The sequence below is a fragment of the Megascapheus bottae genome, chromosome 3 (assembly GCF_031878675.1).
Source record: "Megascapheus bottae isolate mThoBot1 chromosome 3, mThoBot2.hap1, whole genome shotgun sequence".
NCBI classification, from domain to species: Eukaryota; Metazoa; Chordata; class Mammalia; order Rodentia; family Geomyidae; genus Megascapheus; species Megascapheus bottae.
This window is the reverse complement of record NC_143511.1, coordinates 45,017,998-45,037,065: the sequence shown is the minus strand read 5'-3', so window position 1 is coordinate 45,037,065 and position 19,068 is coordinate 45,017,998. Positions and strand designations below refer to the sequence as shown.

The following is a 19,068-nucleotide window of genomic DNA, read 5'->3' as shown; positions in this document are numbered from 1 at the left end:
CAAGTATCAGCATTATGGAAATTAAAACAACAAAAAGCTGGCACTGGTGGTTCATGCCTGTAATCCTAACTACTCAATAGCTAACTGTACCCAGGAGACTGAGATCTGATGATTGTGGTTTGAAGAAAGTCTTGAGACTCCTAGCTACAGTCACCCACCAAAAAGCTGAAAGTGCAACTGTGCTCAAGGGACAGAGCACTTAGCCTTGAGAACAAAATTTCAAGGACAATGCCTTTCCCTGAGGTTTTGTCCCAGGACTCACACACACACACACACACACAAACACACACACAAACACACACACACACACACACGCGCGCACACGCACACACGCACACACCCCACAGATCAGTATTATGATCCCTATCTTGAATCCTAATATCCTGTAAACTATAGTGTAGTAGGTAATGAGCTGTTTTTTTTTCCTGGTCCTGTGGCTTGAACTCAGGGCCTGAGCACTGTCCTTGGGGTTTTTCAAGGCTAGAGCTCTAACACTTGAACCACAGCACCATTTTGAGCTTTTTCTATTTATATGGTACTGAGGAATCGAACCCAAGTCTTGGTGCCTGCTAGGCAAGCATTCTCCTACTAGGCCAAACTGCCAGCCCAGTAATGAACTTTTGAATTTGGAGTTGAAGGACTGGGTTCATGCTTTAGCTTTACCATACACTCTCATGAGAGTTTAAGACCTAGCTATCTCATCTGTAAAATGCGGGCAATCAGAAAAACAAAAGAGATCAAACATATGAATGCATGGTATCTATTTAAAGTCTGACACGAGAGACTTTTGGCTGGTGATTACTATTGTTAAATACTATGATTATTCATGTTCATACAGTGGACTAATTGAAGGTACAAACATTTGAAGGATTCAAAAACTCATCAATTCTGTGATGCTTTACAAAGTGAACAATCAATATGATTACTAATTTTAAAAAGCTAAATGCTGTGTTTTGCCACTGCAGTATTTCTAAGCAGTATTCATCCTGAAGGCTCAATAGATCTTCCACTGGACCAAATGTCAATGTTTATTGAGATGAAATTCGAACCATTACCCACTGGATAACTGGTATCACTTAGCTACAACATGTCCAAAGTTGCTGAGATACTCATATTCATAGAGCATCTAGGATTTCATTATTCTGCCTGTCCCACTCAAACTGGACTAAAGAGCCACCTCTCTTCTCTTCCTGAGTAGCAGTATAGTTTAGAAATATATTTGGAGGACAATTTTTATCAGTCCTGAGATTTGAACTTAGGGCCTAGGTGTTGTTCCTGAGTGGTAGGCTAACCCTCTACCACTTGAGCAACAGTTCCACTTCCAACTTTGTTTCTGGTTAAAGTTTGTTGTTTAATATGGGTTTCCTGCTTGGGCTGGCTTCAAATCACAATCCTTAGATCTCAGCCTTCTGAGTAGCTAGGATTACAGGAGTGAGTCACTAGCGCCCAGCCTGAAAGACATGTTTTAAATTAGAAATTGCTGTATGACCCTTTATGAGATGGAAATTTGCATAAAGGTTTGGACTCTACCAAGTACCTTGTTCATTGTGCTTTCACATGCTGTCTCATTTGATCTGCAAAATCCCAGTCCTCTGAGGGCAATAAGGAAACAGTCTCAAAGTGTCCATGACATTATCCTCATACAACGTGAAGAGGGACAGTGAAAGGGACCCCTGTCCTCCAGACCTTCAACAGTGCTTTCTTACCAGTTCATCCCTTGGCCCACTCACAAGCAGGCACCTGCTCTTTAGTCTCCAAGCCTATCTATGACTTTTCCCAGGCTAAGGTGCTCCCATCAAAAACACCTCTGCAGACCACAGAATGTAGCCAACGTCAGCTAATACAATTTCCCCAGTACAGCTTTAATGTGGACTTCTTTCTTGCATCCACTGGGGGCGGGGACACAACAAAACGATAACATAAAAGAAAAGAAAAGTTGACCTCTGCAGATGTTCATGATAACTCAATAGCTGCTTCCAGCACTCTTTTCTTGTCCTTCCTTTTGGTGATCTCAGCTGAGACATTCTATTCAGCATTCTTGGCGCTGAGAAGAGACAGAAGAAATGTAAAAAAAAAGGGGGGAGTATTTTTTTCTAGTGGGGAGCTTTTTGAGGTTTTCATGACTTTTATGAAACACCTTGCAGGCGAAGAGGTTGAAAGCATAGGCTCCCTAAGGCTTGCATGCTACCTGCAAGCCAGCAGCCAGCAGTCAGTATGTTTACTTAGTCTAGATCGTAGGAAAACACAGAGGAAGAGACAGAAAATGGCACTTATTAAGTACCCACTGTGTACAGGTGTTTGTTATATACATTACCTAATTTTAATTTCCATCATTTGACATGAACATAATTCTCCTCATTTTAAGATAATGAAAACTGAGACTCGGAGACCACAGAACTGACCATATTCGCTCACTCGTCGGGGCTGCGGGGGTGTGTTTGACTCCAAAGTTTTTTTTTTGTCCTTGCTAAGCTACCTCTTGGCTCACCACTGTTTCCCCATTATCAGGAGAAAAAAAATGAAAAATGGAAAACAGGTGTTCAAAGACTTAGTGGATGACGGTTAATAGCATATCTTTGAATTGATAAATCTGAGGTTGAACACTTGGAACAGTATTCTTTTTTCTGAAGGCAGATACTACTTGATTATAAGCAATGATTTCATTATAAGAGTAAAAACTGAATCACCTTTTCAACCTCTATAAAGCCTTTTACTGAGAAGTCCCAAATTATTAAAGGAGGAGTTTCACTGAACCCCTTTGAAGTTCCAACTCCCTTTCATTACACTTGGAGAAATGAGGAGACTGTGGCTAAGTACTATTTTATAGACTCTTATTAACCTATATTAATGTCCTGCATCCCATCTTGGCCTTTTAACCCCAAATGCTCCTTTTAGTTCATTGTTCATTGTTATCAATGAATCAAGTAGTCAAAAATACATAAAATAAATAGAAAGCAGAGCACAAAGTTTGGCAATCATAGCACTCTAAGCATTTTGAGGGGAAACATTTCTTGTCTTGAGGCAGTGCATTCTGCATGGTAGGATTGGGGATGGAGGCACAGCTCTCTTGCCTCTATCCACTGAATGTGGGTGCCACTCTCTAGCCCGCTGTCTCTAGAGAGTGTCAGATGTTGAGAACCACACACATGCCTTAGAAGATAGCACACCTCTGTGTTTAAAAAGAATGGATGATGCCAGGTGTGGTGATTCACGCCTGTAATCCTAGCTACTCAGGGGGCTGAGATCTGAGGATGGCAGTTCAAAGCCAGCCCGAGCATGAAAGTCCATGCCACTCTTATCGCCAATCAACCACTAGAAAACTGGAAGTGGTGCTGTGGCTCAAGGGGTAAGGTCCAGAGTTCAAGTCCTACAACCAACAACAACAACAAAAAATGATGATTTCCAATTGAATGCTCCTTGATCAATCTTTTCTTTCTCTCTAGTGAAATCAAATAAGTACAGCATAGAGAGTAAATCAGAGTTTAAAAGAGCACATGAGGATCTTCAGGTATCTTGTCAAAATGGATGAAACATGGCATTAATAAGAGGGAGAAACATTTTGGTGATCAATTTAGCTTAGGTAGCAGAGGACCAAATAAGAGCCATTTTTCCATTTTTTTCAATCAACAAGCATATGTATATCCTACATACTCTACAAAGAAGTGTGCATTAGTGAACCGAATAGTATTTTCTTGGAGCAGGTAGTGTTTCTGAGTAAACTAGATAATGTGTTGTACATAATGCATGCTTTGAAAAATGAACAGGTTGCTCGGGGAATGGTGAACTGAACTTGAAGGCACTGAGCTTTTATAAAGCACTTATGTAGTTGGACTAGGTTATCTAAACACCTTTTCTTTTGCTCAGATGCTTAGAGTTAGTGGATGGCAGAGGGAATAGAAGCCTCCTGGCCTCTGATGCAGTTTTAATGTCTTCTGTTCCCCAAAGTTGTTACCAGGGACCAAAATTAAGCTTTCACTTGGAACCAGTTTTTCTATTGTTACAAGTCCCCCAAAATAATTTATGGAGGCAATTGTGTATTGGAAGTTACTTTGCTCCTAATGGACACTGGGCAAGGTCAGGAGGCAGTTTGGATGGTTACAACTGGAGAAAAATGTATTACTGCATCTGACTGGTCATGTCAGAGATGCTGCCAAACGTCTTTGTGGCCTCTCATTCTCATTGTGTGGTCCAAAATGTCATCACTGCTGAGCTGGAGAAACCCTGACCTAATGGTTTCAAAAGTTTGTGTCTCTCGCTAAATGACTTGAAATGATTACCACATATAATGTGCTCTATCCTGTATTTCTGACAGTGTCATCACTCAGTGGTAATGCAAAATACTGTTCCTCAGTGGTAAGAGAACAAAATGGAGGGATTGTCAACAGATATGAACCCACCTTTATGCCCATTACACCTGCACATCCAGAACGCTTCAGATTGTTCTGGGCTCCTGCATCTAGATATTTACCTGATGGAAAATATCATCTTGCAGGGAGATTTCACAAGTGATTGACCACGCTTTTCTTCTAGAATTCTTTGTAGTTTAAGCAGTCAATCTCAGCACAGAAAGATCTCAAATACAGTACTGAAAAATATATATATATACACACACACACACACTCAAAACATATGTTACACCCATCCTGTAGCTATGGAAGGGCTTTGCTATTTAAATATTTGTCTGTAAAATCTATAGTCTGGCTTAAATTTCATGGCTTTTCAATAGATCTTTATTATGTGTGGTGAGTAGTTTTAAGAAAATCAAATGGGACGTTGTGTAATGCAACCTTCAGCAATAAGCATTATGCAGCATTCTGACAGGACATTGGAAGTATGTGCACAGTCCCAAATACTGAGACTCTTTGTATGTTGCAGCGAAGTAACCTTCTGCTCTGAATCAGTCCCTTCTGGATCTAGATCAGCAATCAGATTGCATTTCATTTTAGGCCTGGAGGCCTTGGATCTGCTGAGAGGCATTTATGGATCTGGGCTTGCTATGGTTAGCATCAGCAATAAGAGGATTCGTAGGAGATTTAGACATTGAAACTCATTTGATCCTCTAAGAGTTAACTGAAACCCATCCATTTTCATCTATTGTCCTTTTTTTTCTGCTGCCCCTCCTTCCTTTGCACCTGTCTTCTCCCCTAATCCCTCTTGTGGATGTTTTCTTCTCTTCTGTTTACCAGGATCCTTTAGAAACTCTTCACAACATGTTGTTCCTACTGGCATATATGATATACTTGCTGCACATTATCTCAGAAGTCCTTAAGCTTAGTTGTTTATTTCTATGTTTCTTGATCTGTTTCACGATATATTTAAATTTTGTGGTGTAAAATATCCATGAAGCTCCCGATGCTTTTCATATAAAGATCCTCTTTTCATGTCAAGTGATTATGAAATTCAGCATGCAGTAACAGTGTTCTATAGCCATTGATCGGATAAACATATATGTATGTTTAAATACATGTAGATATGTTATATCTTGTCATGAATCTATGAAGTAATTCCATGTTCTAATGTTACCCTTGACCTTTCCCCAGTGCACTGTGATCCTTAGGTATAAACCAGGGTGACTGCGTTTATCTTGCCATTGAATTTAATATATAGGATAGAATTGGGACACATAATCCATATAAAGACACAAAGTAGTCATTTGAGAATAAACTCGCTCTCTAATTTGAATGGCCTTCTGGAGAGCCTAGAACATGTGGGAACTCATATTTTATACTGGAGGCTCCCACTATTTCTAGTTCTGAAGAACAAATGGTAAAAAGTAAATTTAAAAATTGAGAAGAAATAGCAGAGGATTACAATAGCTCAAAAATCTAGATACATAAGGCCATATAGGATGAGGTAAATGAAAGGACCTCCACAACATGGAAACAAGAGCTATATAATGTGCGATTCTAGTTCTTAATGTACTATGTTATTTCTCATCACTTTTGTTGATCCTTGGTTATATTGTTACAGTATGTTACCTTGTTATCTGGTATATTATATATACAATTGTTTGTTTATTTGAAATTGGAAAGGGAAGGGAGAAAACAAGATGAATGGAGGGGATAAGGGAAGGAAAATGGGGACAAAAACATGAGAAGGGGTATCACTGTGTGTGAAGTAATGCACCTTCTATCTGGTGAATATACTAACTCTTCTATTAATTACAATAAAAGAAGAAAAAATTGAGAGGAAAATCTGAATGTGGCTGTAAGTTTGGGATGTAAAATAAGGTAATAACTACTAAAGGCTTTGTTGTTTTAGAATAAAAAGGGAAAAGAATAAAACAAAAGCAATGTTGCGATATATTGTAAGCTTAAACTGGGTAAAAAAAGTTATAGAGAAGCTTGATAGCAAAACACTTCAAGTACTTTCACCTCAAAAAATTTCAGGATGAAGGCAGAATTTTATTTTTCTGCTTGAGCTCAAGCACAATCATAAAGAATTTTAAGAGTGAGGAAGAGTGAGAGAGGAGGAGAAAATTTGGTATCAGATTTATGCTTGAATATTATCTCTGCTACCTCTAGTACATTTTGACTTGGAAATAGTTGTATAATTCTTTTGAGGCTTGATTTTCTCTCTTCTCTTTTTCTTTTTAAAGAAATGTGAGAAATGAAAATTTCCACCCAATGTTAGACTCACTGAATATATTGTACAAATATTGATAAGGCTTTCCAATTGATTTTAGCCCCCTCACGTATCCTAATGGTTTTACAGATCCAGGCAAGAGCAAATCAAAACTGTTGATAAAACATTTCATCTGTACTGAACAAAACAGACTACTTTTACTTTCTACTGTTCCCTAAACAAGACAATGTACCAACTATTTCTATAGAATTTGTACACTATATTAGATAGTCTATATAATCGACACATGGTTTAGAAATTACAGGAGGATATGTGAAAGTTTGATGCTAATAGCACATTATTTTGCATAAGGGTCTTGAGCATCTACTGTATGCGGTATCAGCAGTGGGTCTTGGAACAAATCTTCTGTGGAAACTGAGGGGTGAATGTAGTTACATTTTTTTCTTTCATATATTTTTTGTTGTAATTATTAGAAGGGTTACATTATATTCACCAGATAGGTGCATTACTTCACAAACATTGATACCCTTTCTCATGTCTTGGTCCCCATTTCCCTCCCCCCACCCCCATCCCTCATCCTCTTTCCCCTCCTTCCCTATCCTATTTCAAATAACCAAATAAGCATATATACAATATATCAGATAACAAGGTAAAATACTGTAACAATATGAGATAACCAAGGGACAGCAAAAGAGATGAGAGATAACCTAGTACATTAAGGATAACAATGGCTTTTGTTTCTATATCCTGGAGGTCCTTTTATTTAGCAGCATCCTATATGGCCTTATATATCTAGGTTTTGCTCTATTGCTAGGAGAGCCCAAGGTTTCTACTGATTATGACAAATGAAGGAAACCATTGAGCCTACGTTTCTTTGAGTTTGGCTTACTTCACTTAATATAAATTTTTTCTAAGTCATTCCTTTTCCTTGAATGTAGTTACATTTAAGCTGTACTGGTACACTGCTGTTACATGCTCAAAAAGAAAAACAGCGGTTACTAGGCACACACTTCAATTTTTAGGCACACACTAAACGATAACTTGTTATGAAATGAAACCCAATTTCACACAAGATTTGTGTGTAGAACAGATCTTTTGGCATCAATAAGGAAGCCACAAGATCGTGTCTTTCTACAGTGTATAATACCTTGAACTTTATAATTGCTTTGTTGTTACTGTGTGGTACTAAGCAGTTCTTTCACCATAGTTTCTTTGTTTAGTTAACATAGTTCATGTAGGACTCTGTCTACCTCACAGGGTCATTGTAAGGATCTGATGAGACAATGTGAGTAAACATTTGCCAAACATGTGTAAGGAATTTCTCTCTTTAGTGTAAATTCATCAAATGTCTTTTCATGAAAACAGGAACCAGTGGTTCAGTCTCCTACCCAGCCAGCCAAGAATCCCAACAGCCATTTAATAGAGTTATGCATATTTAATGATTTTTAAATTTTTTCTTTTCATGCAGTTTGGAGTTGAAGTGGTCTCATATTGAATGGTCACAGTCTGAATATGAAGTCTGTGAGAATGTAGGTATGTTAATCCTGGAAGTTACCAGAAGGGGCTATTCCATGGATTCAGCCTTTGTGAGTATAAAGGTAATAACTCTAAAAATGCAAACTAAAATTCATGTTGTTGGTTGATGCCATTGATTATTTTTTCTTAGAAAAATTTGAAGTGACCAAGAAATTCCAGACTGCAGGCTATAATACTATTCTGAAGAATACAACTTTAAAATATTCCACCTTCTCCTCTTATCCTTCTCTAGGTCCCTTTACTCCTAAATGCAGTGCTTTTAGAACCTCATTTCAGCTTTGAAACCTTGTCTTTAGGTTTTGTACACTCTTGAATTCATAGGGTGATGTATTTAGTTTAGTAAGAAAAGTCATAGACAACACATTTGGCAGATGCTCATAGCAAACTTCAACTCCCAAACACATTCTCTTTCTATGGTATCAGTAGATGAAGCAAAACGGGAGACTAACCTATTGTCTAAGACCACACTTCGGTCCGGAAGTCGCCAATAAATTACACTCTGGAATGCTTGATCTGGTTGCCTCTATCCTTGGCGCCACACTTCAGGTCCAGTTTCCATAGCCTGGGAGCAGGGTTATTTTGAAGAGAGTCACATGAGTGTCTTATCTGGCTTGCATTTTCCAGGGCTATCAGTTGAGGGCTGGCTGGCTGTTCTTAGGGAGCAACCATTTGTATCACCCTGAAACATTTTCTTTGGGTTCTCTAGAGAATGTTGAATTGCTTGTCAAAAACAAGAGTAGATTTCTCTTTTTTTTTATAGAGACTTATGAAACATTTACATAATAAATACTGATTATTATACAGAAAAAAATCATTCAAGTCATGCAAAATTAGGAGAGCATATATAAATGTAAGCACGTGACTCATAAAGAATCATCAAATAATTTAGTTGACATGTTCTTTCTTTCCATTGCCATTACAATGGAGCACCATCTATGGCTTCTAGAACTGAAAGATTTTGTTTTTGTCAGTCGTGGGGCTTGAAATCTGGGCCTGGGTGCTGTCCCTGAGCTCTTCAGCCCAAGGCTATCACTCTACCACTAGAGCCACAGCACCACTTTTGGTTTTCTGATGTTTAATGGGAGATATGAGTCTCATGCACCTTAGTGCCTGGGCTGGCTTTAAACCATGATCCTCAGATTTTGGCTTCCTGAGTGGCTCGGATTACAGGTGTGAGCCACTGACTCTGGCTGAAAGACTTTTAGGAGTTCTTATGATAACATCTCCTTAAGACAATGATACTTTGCCATATGTTTGAGTACTGGTAACATTGAATGTTTAAAAATGTTCCTCTTCACTCTGAAAATGACACTGACATCAGCCTTTGGGGAAATAATGTATCTGTTAAATTTAAAGTATAATAGTTCATTCAAGTTCTCAGGAATGTGTATACCTGAATTTTAATATCCAGATTCAGTGTTTATGTTGTTTCCTTTGGACATAGGTGCTCCTTTTTCTAGTCCTGTTAGTGCTTTGTTGTGAAAACAGCAGAAAATTTGGTAAGCCTCCTAATTTTCCAGAAGATACTTATGGAAAGGAAAGAATCTGCTTAGGTATTTTTCTGAACTCTTCTCTAGAATTTGGGACCACAAACCCTTTGCCTTGCTGGGTAGAAAGAACTTCATAGACCCTTATGTCTATTTATGCTGAGTGCACCCCATGAAATTTCCAACTAGCAGTGCAGACCTTTGTTAAGTATAGCCCCTTAGTCTTTAGGGACAATACCCAGGATATAACCTGCTATCTTATGCAAGAGGTTGTTGGTTATGTGAATAGGCATAGAGAGAAAGGAAGTACTTTTGCTGTGGGCTGTTTGCCCTGATTTGAATGGGATGTCTTTACCTGACCTTTTCCTCTAAACATCATTGCCGCAGACATTGTTTTTCTCATGTAGGATTCTGTAAACTCAGCGGTGGTAAATACTAGGTAATTGCATGTGCAAGAAGCATGCAGGGAGATATAACTTTCAGCATATGGTGGGTACAGGTGTACAATGGGCTATGTTTTCTCAAAGAAAAGTGGTCTGGGGGAGCTTTGGCATTGTATGCAAAGAACAAATGGAATCCTAGGAGATAATGCCTTAGCATATGTTAGCATTAGTACCTTTGAATTGGAATGCAGACATGGAGCCATAGAAAGAGAATACTAAAAAAAAAAGTTTTCACTTGTGCTCCCTTTATCCTTTTGTTTAAAGATGAAGAAATATATTCACCTACTTTTCTTGACCATCTTTAATCTCTTAAAAATGTATGTTCTAAAATCTAAGTGCCAGTGATTGTATATAGAGATTCCCTTCTTTAACACTTGTTTGTTAAACATAACATTTGAAATATGATGTAAAAATCAATGTTAATAAATTCTTTAAATAAAAAAGATAAGAAAGTATTTTAGAAAAATGTACAAGAATAACAACTGCCTATTATGTCTAATGACCACTTTTATTTTCCTAGTGTTTTAAAAACTGCTATTGTAAATGGGTTTGCAGTGACGTAAATAAGGCAATGAGGAACAGTGCTGTCCTCTCCCTCATTTTCTCCTACTTTCCCTCCTTCCCCAAGTTGTAAAGTTCATTTCTAACATAATGTCTAGTGAGTATTATCACTGTTGCCAGCCGAGGATATTTCTTAACATATTTAGGCCCACTCTGAGAGGAGAGATTTTGAGATCCTGAAATTACCTTCTTGGTCTTTAATCCTAAGAACAAGGAAGTAGTCAGTTGCCTCTTTAGACTAGAGGATTTTTTTTTTTTTTTTTTTTTTGCTATTTTTACAACTTACTTGATGGGAGCCTCTAAAAAAGCTGTGGGTTCTGGGTGTGGATTGCCTCTGTGTAACTGTTCACCAGGTATGTCAGTCCCACAAAGCCTTCATTCATGTTGGTGAAGAGTGATGGTTTCATCCAGACAGGAAAACGGACCAGACTTGTTCGTGTTAATCTGGTCTCAAGACTGTCAGTGCCCTGGAGGAGCTTGCACGATATCAAAGCTGGCTGACAGTTCGTCATCCAGCTTGCTGAGAGTGTGTGTGTTTTCTCTTCTCTGGCTGGCCTGCTCCCCTCCCCCACTCTCTTTAAGGCACTGTTTCAAAAACCAAGTTGAAGGAGAAGGAAGATAATGAAATAAAGTTGTGCTTGTAACAAAGAGAAAAATTAAGTTGTAAACTTTATATGGTTCTCTCCAGTGACCAAATCATTTCAAAATGAGAAGCAAAAAGTCAACTTGAAGAAAAATCCAGTCCAGATCTAAAATGGTGTATTGTAATTTTTTTAATGTGACTTCATATTAAAACCAGATTTATGAGTTTAGTCTAGTATAGGAATAAATGTTTCTGTAGTATTTACTTTTATTTTAAAAAAGAGACTTTTTCTCCCCACTTAAGGTCAACCAAGTGTCAGCGACAGTTGGAAAAGATTTCACGGTGACTCCATCCAAACTCATTCAGTTTGATCCAGGTACGTTTTGTGACTGTCATTTGTTTTATGTTTCTGTAAGCTAGTCTGCAGACTGGAAGAGACAAACTACTATGTAACTTCAGCCAGCTAGAAGATCTTCAGGGAACTATATCACCCCACTCCAAACTATATGAATTTGGATCTGAAGTTCTTCTGTTCTCTTTATTATTTTTATTTTTTATATCTTTAATTGTATAGAAAAAGCTCAATTTTTCATTTTTTAAATTCACTTAAAATGAGAAGGAAATTTGTAACAAATACTAAATATAAAATATCAAAGCAAATTTCAAATATACTCCAGGAAAAATTAAGGTAATTTTTAAAATATTATAAAGTATTAGTTTCCTCAAATTCTAATGAAAATTTTCAAAATATTATATATGTAATATATATATATATATATGGATTCCTGAGACTTTCTAAGTGATCTCCTATTGTGACAGGTTGATAAGGTATGATACCAAGAGAAAGAGTTATTCCATTAAGTGGAACTTTGTTTTAAATGTGTGGAAAATTTTTGTTAGGTGAAAAAATTGGTACAAAAACTAGTGCTTTAAAAAAACTGGTCTATCGTAGTCTGGAGTGATGACTAAATCCTGTAACCATAACCACTTGGAAGATGGAGATGAGGGATTGCAGTCTGAGGCCTGCCTGGGGAAAAATAAAGTTTTGAACCAATGGCTAGACCCAGTGGTGATACCTGTCATCCAGAGTCTCTGGGAAGCGTGAATAGGAAGAACAAAACCCAGGCTAGCCTGAAAATAGGCTAGCCCTATCTCAAAAATACCCAGTGCAAAAACAGGGGCTCACGAGGAAGACCATCTGCCTAACAAGCATGAGGCACTTCATTTAAATCCTAGTACAAACACACACACACACACACACACAAAACATGTGGGACACAGATTGGAAGACATTCATTGCAGTTAATTTGACTCAAAGTGTGTGAGCCACCATTCCAGTGAAGGTAAATCCTGGAAAGTATCCCGAGAAAGGCAGAGATGGGAATTGCCAAGCTGAAGGACAGACACAAAAGTACTGATACAACCTCTGGGGATGTGTGCCTAGAACCTGACTGAACCCCACCCTCTTTCCCTGGGTTCTGTGAATAGGGTAAGCAGCTCTCCCTTACCTCTGCATGGTTCTCTGTCTCTCTGTCTCTCTCCCTCTCCCCCTTTCCCCTTCTCTCTTCCTTCCTCCCTCTCTCCTATGAGCTAGAAAAGAGTTGGTCATCCATCTATCTAAGAGCAATGGACATTTCCTGAGGAAGCCAACAAAACATGTAGTTTTTGTACTTTCCTGCAGAGATAGTATGTGCTCAGAAAATACTCTTCTCTGTCCACCACTTTATACATTCAGTTGTGGGCAAAGGCAAAAGAAATGGTCCAAGTAGCATCACCACTCTGAAATAGAAAATGTTAATACTAAACTGTTATTCCCCAGGAATCATGACATTGGATGATTTTATTACCTTTCCAGGACTTCTGTAATAACATGTCACACACAGAATGGCTCAAAACAGACATTTGTCACTGTGCAGTTCTAGAGGTTGCAAGTCCTGCAAGCTGAAGGTGTCATAGCATTTATTCCTTCTGAGGCTGTAAGGGAGCACCGCAATGCACTAATGGCTTGAGCTAATAATTAGTAGTCTTCAGCTTCTGTCAAGTTTTCCCAGTCTCTGCTTTCATCTTCATGTGATGTGCTTTCTTTGTATGTATCTGTGGACAAATTCTCCTTTTGTACAAGGATGTGTAATAATGGATTAAGGAGCCACTCTATTCTTAGGATGGCCTTATATTAATTCATCACATCTGCAATATCGTGGTTCCGAATGAGATCATGTCTAAGGACTTGGGATAACTTAGAAGTTCTTGAGGGATACAACTCAACGTATAACAGTGAGCTTCCAATTTGATGTGCCATCACTCCAATATTGTTACTGGGCTTTTTTTGTGCTGGATTGGTTGATTTTTCTGGCTGACTACACCTTGTTGAAAGAGTGGTTCCTATTACATTTTTTTTATCGTTTTTTGCCAGTCATAGGACTTGAACTCAGGGCCTGAGCACTGTCCTTGGGCTTCCTCAAGGCTAGAGCTCTACCACTTGAGCCACAGCACCACTTCTGGCTTTTTTCTATATGTGTGGTACCGAGGAATCAAACCTGGGTCTTTGCTAGGCAAGCGCTCTACCTCTTGGCCAAACTCCCAGCCCCTCCTATTATATGTTTTATATTAATCCCAAGGCGTTTACTGGCTCTTATGGTCAATGCTACCATGAAAAGATCTGATATGTTGTGCCATTTTGTGACTTCACATGGGGATTCTCCCCTATTGGCAGTCTTTTCTGTGTACTTTTAATGACTGATGTTTGTGTTACACTATCAGTGTGATTTTTGCTCCATTAAGTTTTGAGAAGCTGACCAGGTGTTCTGGACTGATAGCAACTAGTAGCTATCACACAAAGGGGGGACTCAGATCTACCTCTAAGACATTCCACTAGATAAGATACTCATTTGTCTATATCAGTTATCTGCTATTTTGAGTAGATACTAATAGCTACTGGGGGCTCCAAACATCTCTTGATTTTAGAGATGATTTAGATTATTTAAAAAAAAACAACAGAAACTCACCTTGTAAATAATAAAACTCATCCCCATGCTTGGAAGTTCATTGATCTTGGAATTTTTAAAATCAGAAACAGTTTCATAATGGGAAGTTCTGCTTTATGGATTTTTAAAGTTTCCCACTACCACGGGTAGAGTGAATGCTTATTTTCTCATTTACTTTCAGTCCTGTCTTCAGTCCTATGTCTCAGTCCTTGTCCTCAGTCTAAGACATAGCCCTTTTACTCACTGCAATCAGTCTACTTCTCCAAAGATATTTATTTCTCGAAAGCTTTCACAATCCCGAAGAAACAGAGCCTGAGCAATCTAATAGGACCCTGGGATCATGTTGGAGAACTCTAGGATTTATAGGAAGGCCTGCCTTGTAATTATTGTACTAAATGGAACCATGGATCCTGATTTCTCTGTATTCCGCTACTGTGGGTGGATGTGGAAATATTCTTAAAATGATTGCATCCTTAAAGAAAAAATAGGTGTTTTTGAAAGGTTTTCTGTATTCCTAATTGAAACTTCATCATTCCTAAGAGTCAAAATGTATGCCAAAGGAACAGATCTCTAATGCGACATCTACTAAAGCAATATTGAAAAAAAAATTTTTTTTCAAAAGAGAAATCTACTTTGCAGAGAGAATATCTAAGGAATTCACCCCCCAGTGCATTTAAACATGCTCTGTTTATCAATACAGTACCACTCTGATTTTGTGGAAACAGGGAGAGGAGCAAGTGGAAGCCTCTTGAAAATGCAGTTATATCTCAGGGACTTAAATACTTTGCGCCTTGAAAATGGAAGAGGAAAGTAGGGAAAAAAACAACAGCAGTGAAATTCTGACTACCAGTCTCTTAACCTAAAAAGAGGGTCCTGTGCACACACCTAGTAGGCATAAGAACAAAGTAGAAATGCAGACAAACAAATCTGAAGTATGTAAGTGAAAAGCAGAAGAGATTTAGCCTAGCTATCTGGTTTTCTTCCATAAGGCCCATCACATATCCAGGGCTCCCTCCCACTCTTTCTCATTCTCTTTTTTGTTTCATTTTGTCCATTGTGGGGCTTGAACTCTGGGTCTGGGTGCTGTCCCTGAGCTCTTCAGCCCAAGGTTAGTATTCTACCACTTTAAGCCAAAGGGCCACATCCTTTCTCACTCTCTTTTCAAGAGAAAAGATGCTATATCTTTTACAAGACAATTCTAAAAATAAGAAGCAATGGTTGAGGCTTAAAAATATATTTGAATACATTGGATTTTTATTTAGATATCATTTAACTTCATGGCATTCAAGGATTAAAACAGCTCTGTGAATATTAACAGTTTGAGTATTTATATACTTTCTTCTCTTGTAGCCTTGAATCTTTTCAAACTAGTTTTATTTCAACTAGTGCCTCTATGGGCTGTCAGGGTCTGGCATCTCTCACTCTCTGCCTGGATGCTCAGGCATCCAGGAACAATTTGTATGTTCATTTTGTGGAAGCATCCTCTTTCAGAACATCACTTCCAGTTTGAAAGCCTTCTCTTGCCTAAGGTTCAAAGTCTGGTTATGGTGACTGGTACTCAAAGATGACTGTACTCTGGCTATAGAATATCTCTGCTGCTGTATGGTCTTTTGTTTACAGATGTGACTTTTCAACTTCAACCAGCTACTGTACTCACACTTTTTCTGCTCAACTTTGTAAATTCCTTCATTTGCTTATTATATCTTCTCTCTTACTCCTTCTAAAAGTCTGGATCCCACATACATATACTAAATGTCATCTATCTATACCTTTGGCAGCTTTTGACAGTTAGTTAGTTGATATTTTTGGTACAGTTGTCCTCTGTATCCAGGAGTTCATTGTCTACCTTTTCAACCAAGCATAGATGAAAATAATCGAAAAAGAAACAGAATGTTGTATCTGTATTAAATATGTTGAGGCTTTGACATTTCTTGTCATTAGTTCCTACAGTAAAACAAAAAATTACACTGTACTAGGTAATTATGAGCAAGGATAAGAAGACACACATAGAATATATGTAGAGAGAGATATATAGCTAGCTTACTAAGTACCTTGGTATACATCCATAGGATACCTGGAACCAGCTCTATGGATGCCCAAACACAATTTTATTTGTCTTATCTCTTCTAAGAACTTGTAAACTCCTTTAGGTCAGAATATGGCTTCTGTTATATGTTTCACATTCACCTTCAAGATGGCAGCTCTTGTGTGGATGGCACATTTAAGAGGTATAAATCTGCAGAAGGCAATCTGAAAGCAAGAGTCATATTTTCAGAAGGGAAGGCAAAAAAGTTTATCTCCTTTATGGAGGCAGATTTATGAGCATAAGAGCACTCAAATTGCCAATAAGTAAATGGTAGGAAAGCTTTACAAACTTAGCCCTACAAAGTCAAGCTGTAAATTTAATATCTCCTTCTTCCCCTTTAAACTTGAACCTTATTTCACCACTAAACAGCATTCTCTACTTCCTGCCTCCACTTTCTGGGCTAAATAAACCCAGAAGATGACCTGAAATGTATATCATGGAAACTGGCTTAGACCATTTCAGAAGTGTCTTCCAGCTCTAAGGTTTTTTGTTTCTGGGGTTGCTTTGCCTCCAATCCTGGTGGCGACAGCATGGCTGGAAATCTGTTGTGTGAAATCAAAACTACCTTGTGTCAAGTTCAGAAAGTTACTATGAACCACACTTCATTGTAACTTCATGAATAGAGGCAGACAAAAAAAATGGGCAAATACAGTCTTAGGTGAGATGGGTAAGGCCATTTCTAGAGCCCACCCTCCCCCAAACCCCAGAGTCCATAAATTCTCTCTAGAAGGATATCTGACTGCTAAGTGGTATATGATCAGAAAAAGCAGTGGAGTCTAGAAGGATGATGCAGGCAGCTGTCTTTAGAAATCAGTCATTTCAAGAGTTCCCTAAATAACATAAAGTACCATCCAATAATCATCACTTTGTCTGCAGGAACCATTTAAGATTTCTTGAAATCTTTAGATTTTTAGATTGTAGTAGCTGTTTATTCTTAACATGAGACTATAATATATATACATATATATATATACATACATATATGGGCTCTCATCTGCTAAGCACTAGTTTTCATCCCTTGTATAAAGCAGCTTACTTTTTTTGTGTTGTTACAGTGTTTGCATTGAAATGGAATCATCTTTGTCCAGGAACAAATGTGGTCTTTTCATATTATTGGGGAGATCAGCGGGGCTTCAGTGTGTTGGTGGCAGTACAATAGCTCACTCAGGCTACTACAGTCTAACTGTAGACATGTTAATTAATATATTTCTCTGACACCTAGGTGATTGAAATAGCAATTAAAGAGTAATTAAAATGTTTACTTCTTGTAGGAATGTCAACTAAGATGTGGAATATAGCAATTACCTATGACGGATTAGAGGAAGATGATGAGGTCTTTGAAGTAATTCTGAACTCCCCCGTGAATGCAGTTCTTGGCACAAAGACAAAAGCTGCAGTGAAAATTTTGGACTCAAAAGGAGGTATTCTTTTGATCCTCATCTTGAAATCAGGAGCAGTTCTGGCGCCGTGGCTGCTGGCTTTCAACAGCCAACATGCTTGATAACACCTTCAAATCAAAATGCTTAATTTCTTGTCAAGAAAGCAACCTCCACCATGATGTAGCCCCTTTATTCTACTTTCTGCTTCATGTGGTTTTTCCTCCTGCTAAGAACTATCGTTGGAGAAAAGCAACAAGTCAGTGCTGTCGTTGTTTTTCTCCTAACCGTTTGTTGTTCTCACCAAGGGGGAAACAATGTTGGTGAGAATCTATCGACAATTATTTTCCCCAGAGTTTGCAAGGCTGTAATTATCTTCCTCTGTTAAAGAAAGCTCTCAGTGCCTAAAACTGGAGCTCCCACTGTAGTGTGACCAGGAAAATTCTAAGAGAAGGAATTGGAAGAAAAAAAGAAATAGAGAGATGTGAAGATGCAGCTGGCCCAGGGATTTAGGAGCAGCTGGAGAATATTAATGAATGATTTGGGGCTGCAGAGCCGAACAGGTCCTGGGGTAGTATATGCTAAAGAACAACCTGTGAAAGGAATTAAATAAGAGCCAAAGTCCTCTGTGCTCTGATTGTTATTCTCTGCCAAATTCCTTCCAGTTCCTTGTTAGTTAGCCTTTGAAATGTCCAGTGCAGTGACAATCTTGTGTCCTTATATTTATGCCGATTGTTCCTTGTGCTCCATATTTTTACCTTACCTGGAATCTATTGTCTGCTTTCTTTCCCACCTTGTAGTAAAAATGGAAACCATTGTTCCTTCTATAATCTCTTTTATTATTTTACATCTTTCTTTTCCACCTTTTTTCCTCAAGTATATTTATATTTACTAAAATAGAGTTGAATTTTCTGGGTATATTAAGTATGCAAAAATATATGAAATATGAACTCTTTGATGTAAAAATATCAGATACTGGAGGTATAGCTCAACAGTAGAGTACTTGCCTCCCCTGAGTTTGATCCACAATGCTATACTACAAAAAATAAAAACAAATAAAAGACCTAGACAAAGGTTCTAACTTTAGGTTTTTTGTCTCTCCCCCGCACCTTATATGCTGTCCCAGAAATATTAATTGGTAAGGTTTCCAGTTGAAGCAGCTCTGTTAAGATTTATTGGATTTTCATTCTGCAACAGTTGACTGCAAATTTTTATAACTGTTACTTGATTCCATGACATCTTTAAATGATTCCAGTTCCTACCTCTAGACGATCTGGCGAAAGAGAATGCTGGCCGAGTACTTGTGGGCAGTCAGTGGATGAACCCAGCAGGATTGGAGTAGGAAGGGACAGGGGACTGTTGTCCAAGTACGTGCATGATTATAAAATCATGGCAATGATTTGCATTTGTGGTTTGTGAAATCAATT

At 38.2% G+C, this 19,068-nt stretch overlaps 1 protein-coding gene across 1 annotated transcript in view; it reads left to right on the top strand.

Moving 5' to 3' along the window:
- Frem1 (FRAS1 related extracellular matrix 1) overlaps nt 1–19,068 on the top strand; it is a 122,908-nt gene that overhangs the window by 86,868 nt on the left and 16,972 nt on the right. The window contains exons 27-29 of the mRNA XM_090329104.1: nt 8,054–8,183; nt 11,499–11,571; nt 17,537–17,686. Coding sequence (XP_090185230.1) covers nt 8,054–8,183; nt 11,499–11,571; nt 17,537–17,686 — 353 coding nt within the window. The remainder of the gene's footprint in view (nt 1–8,053; nt 8,184–11,498; nt 11,572–17,536; nt 17,687–19,068) is intronic.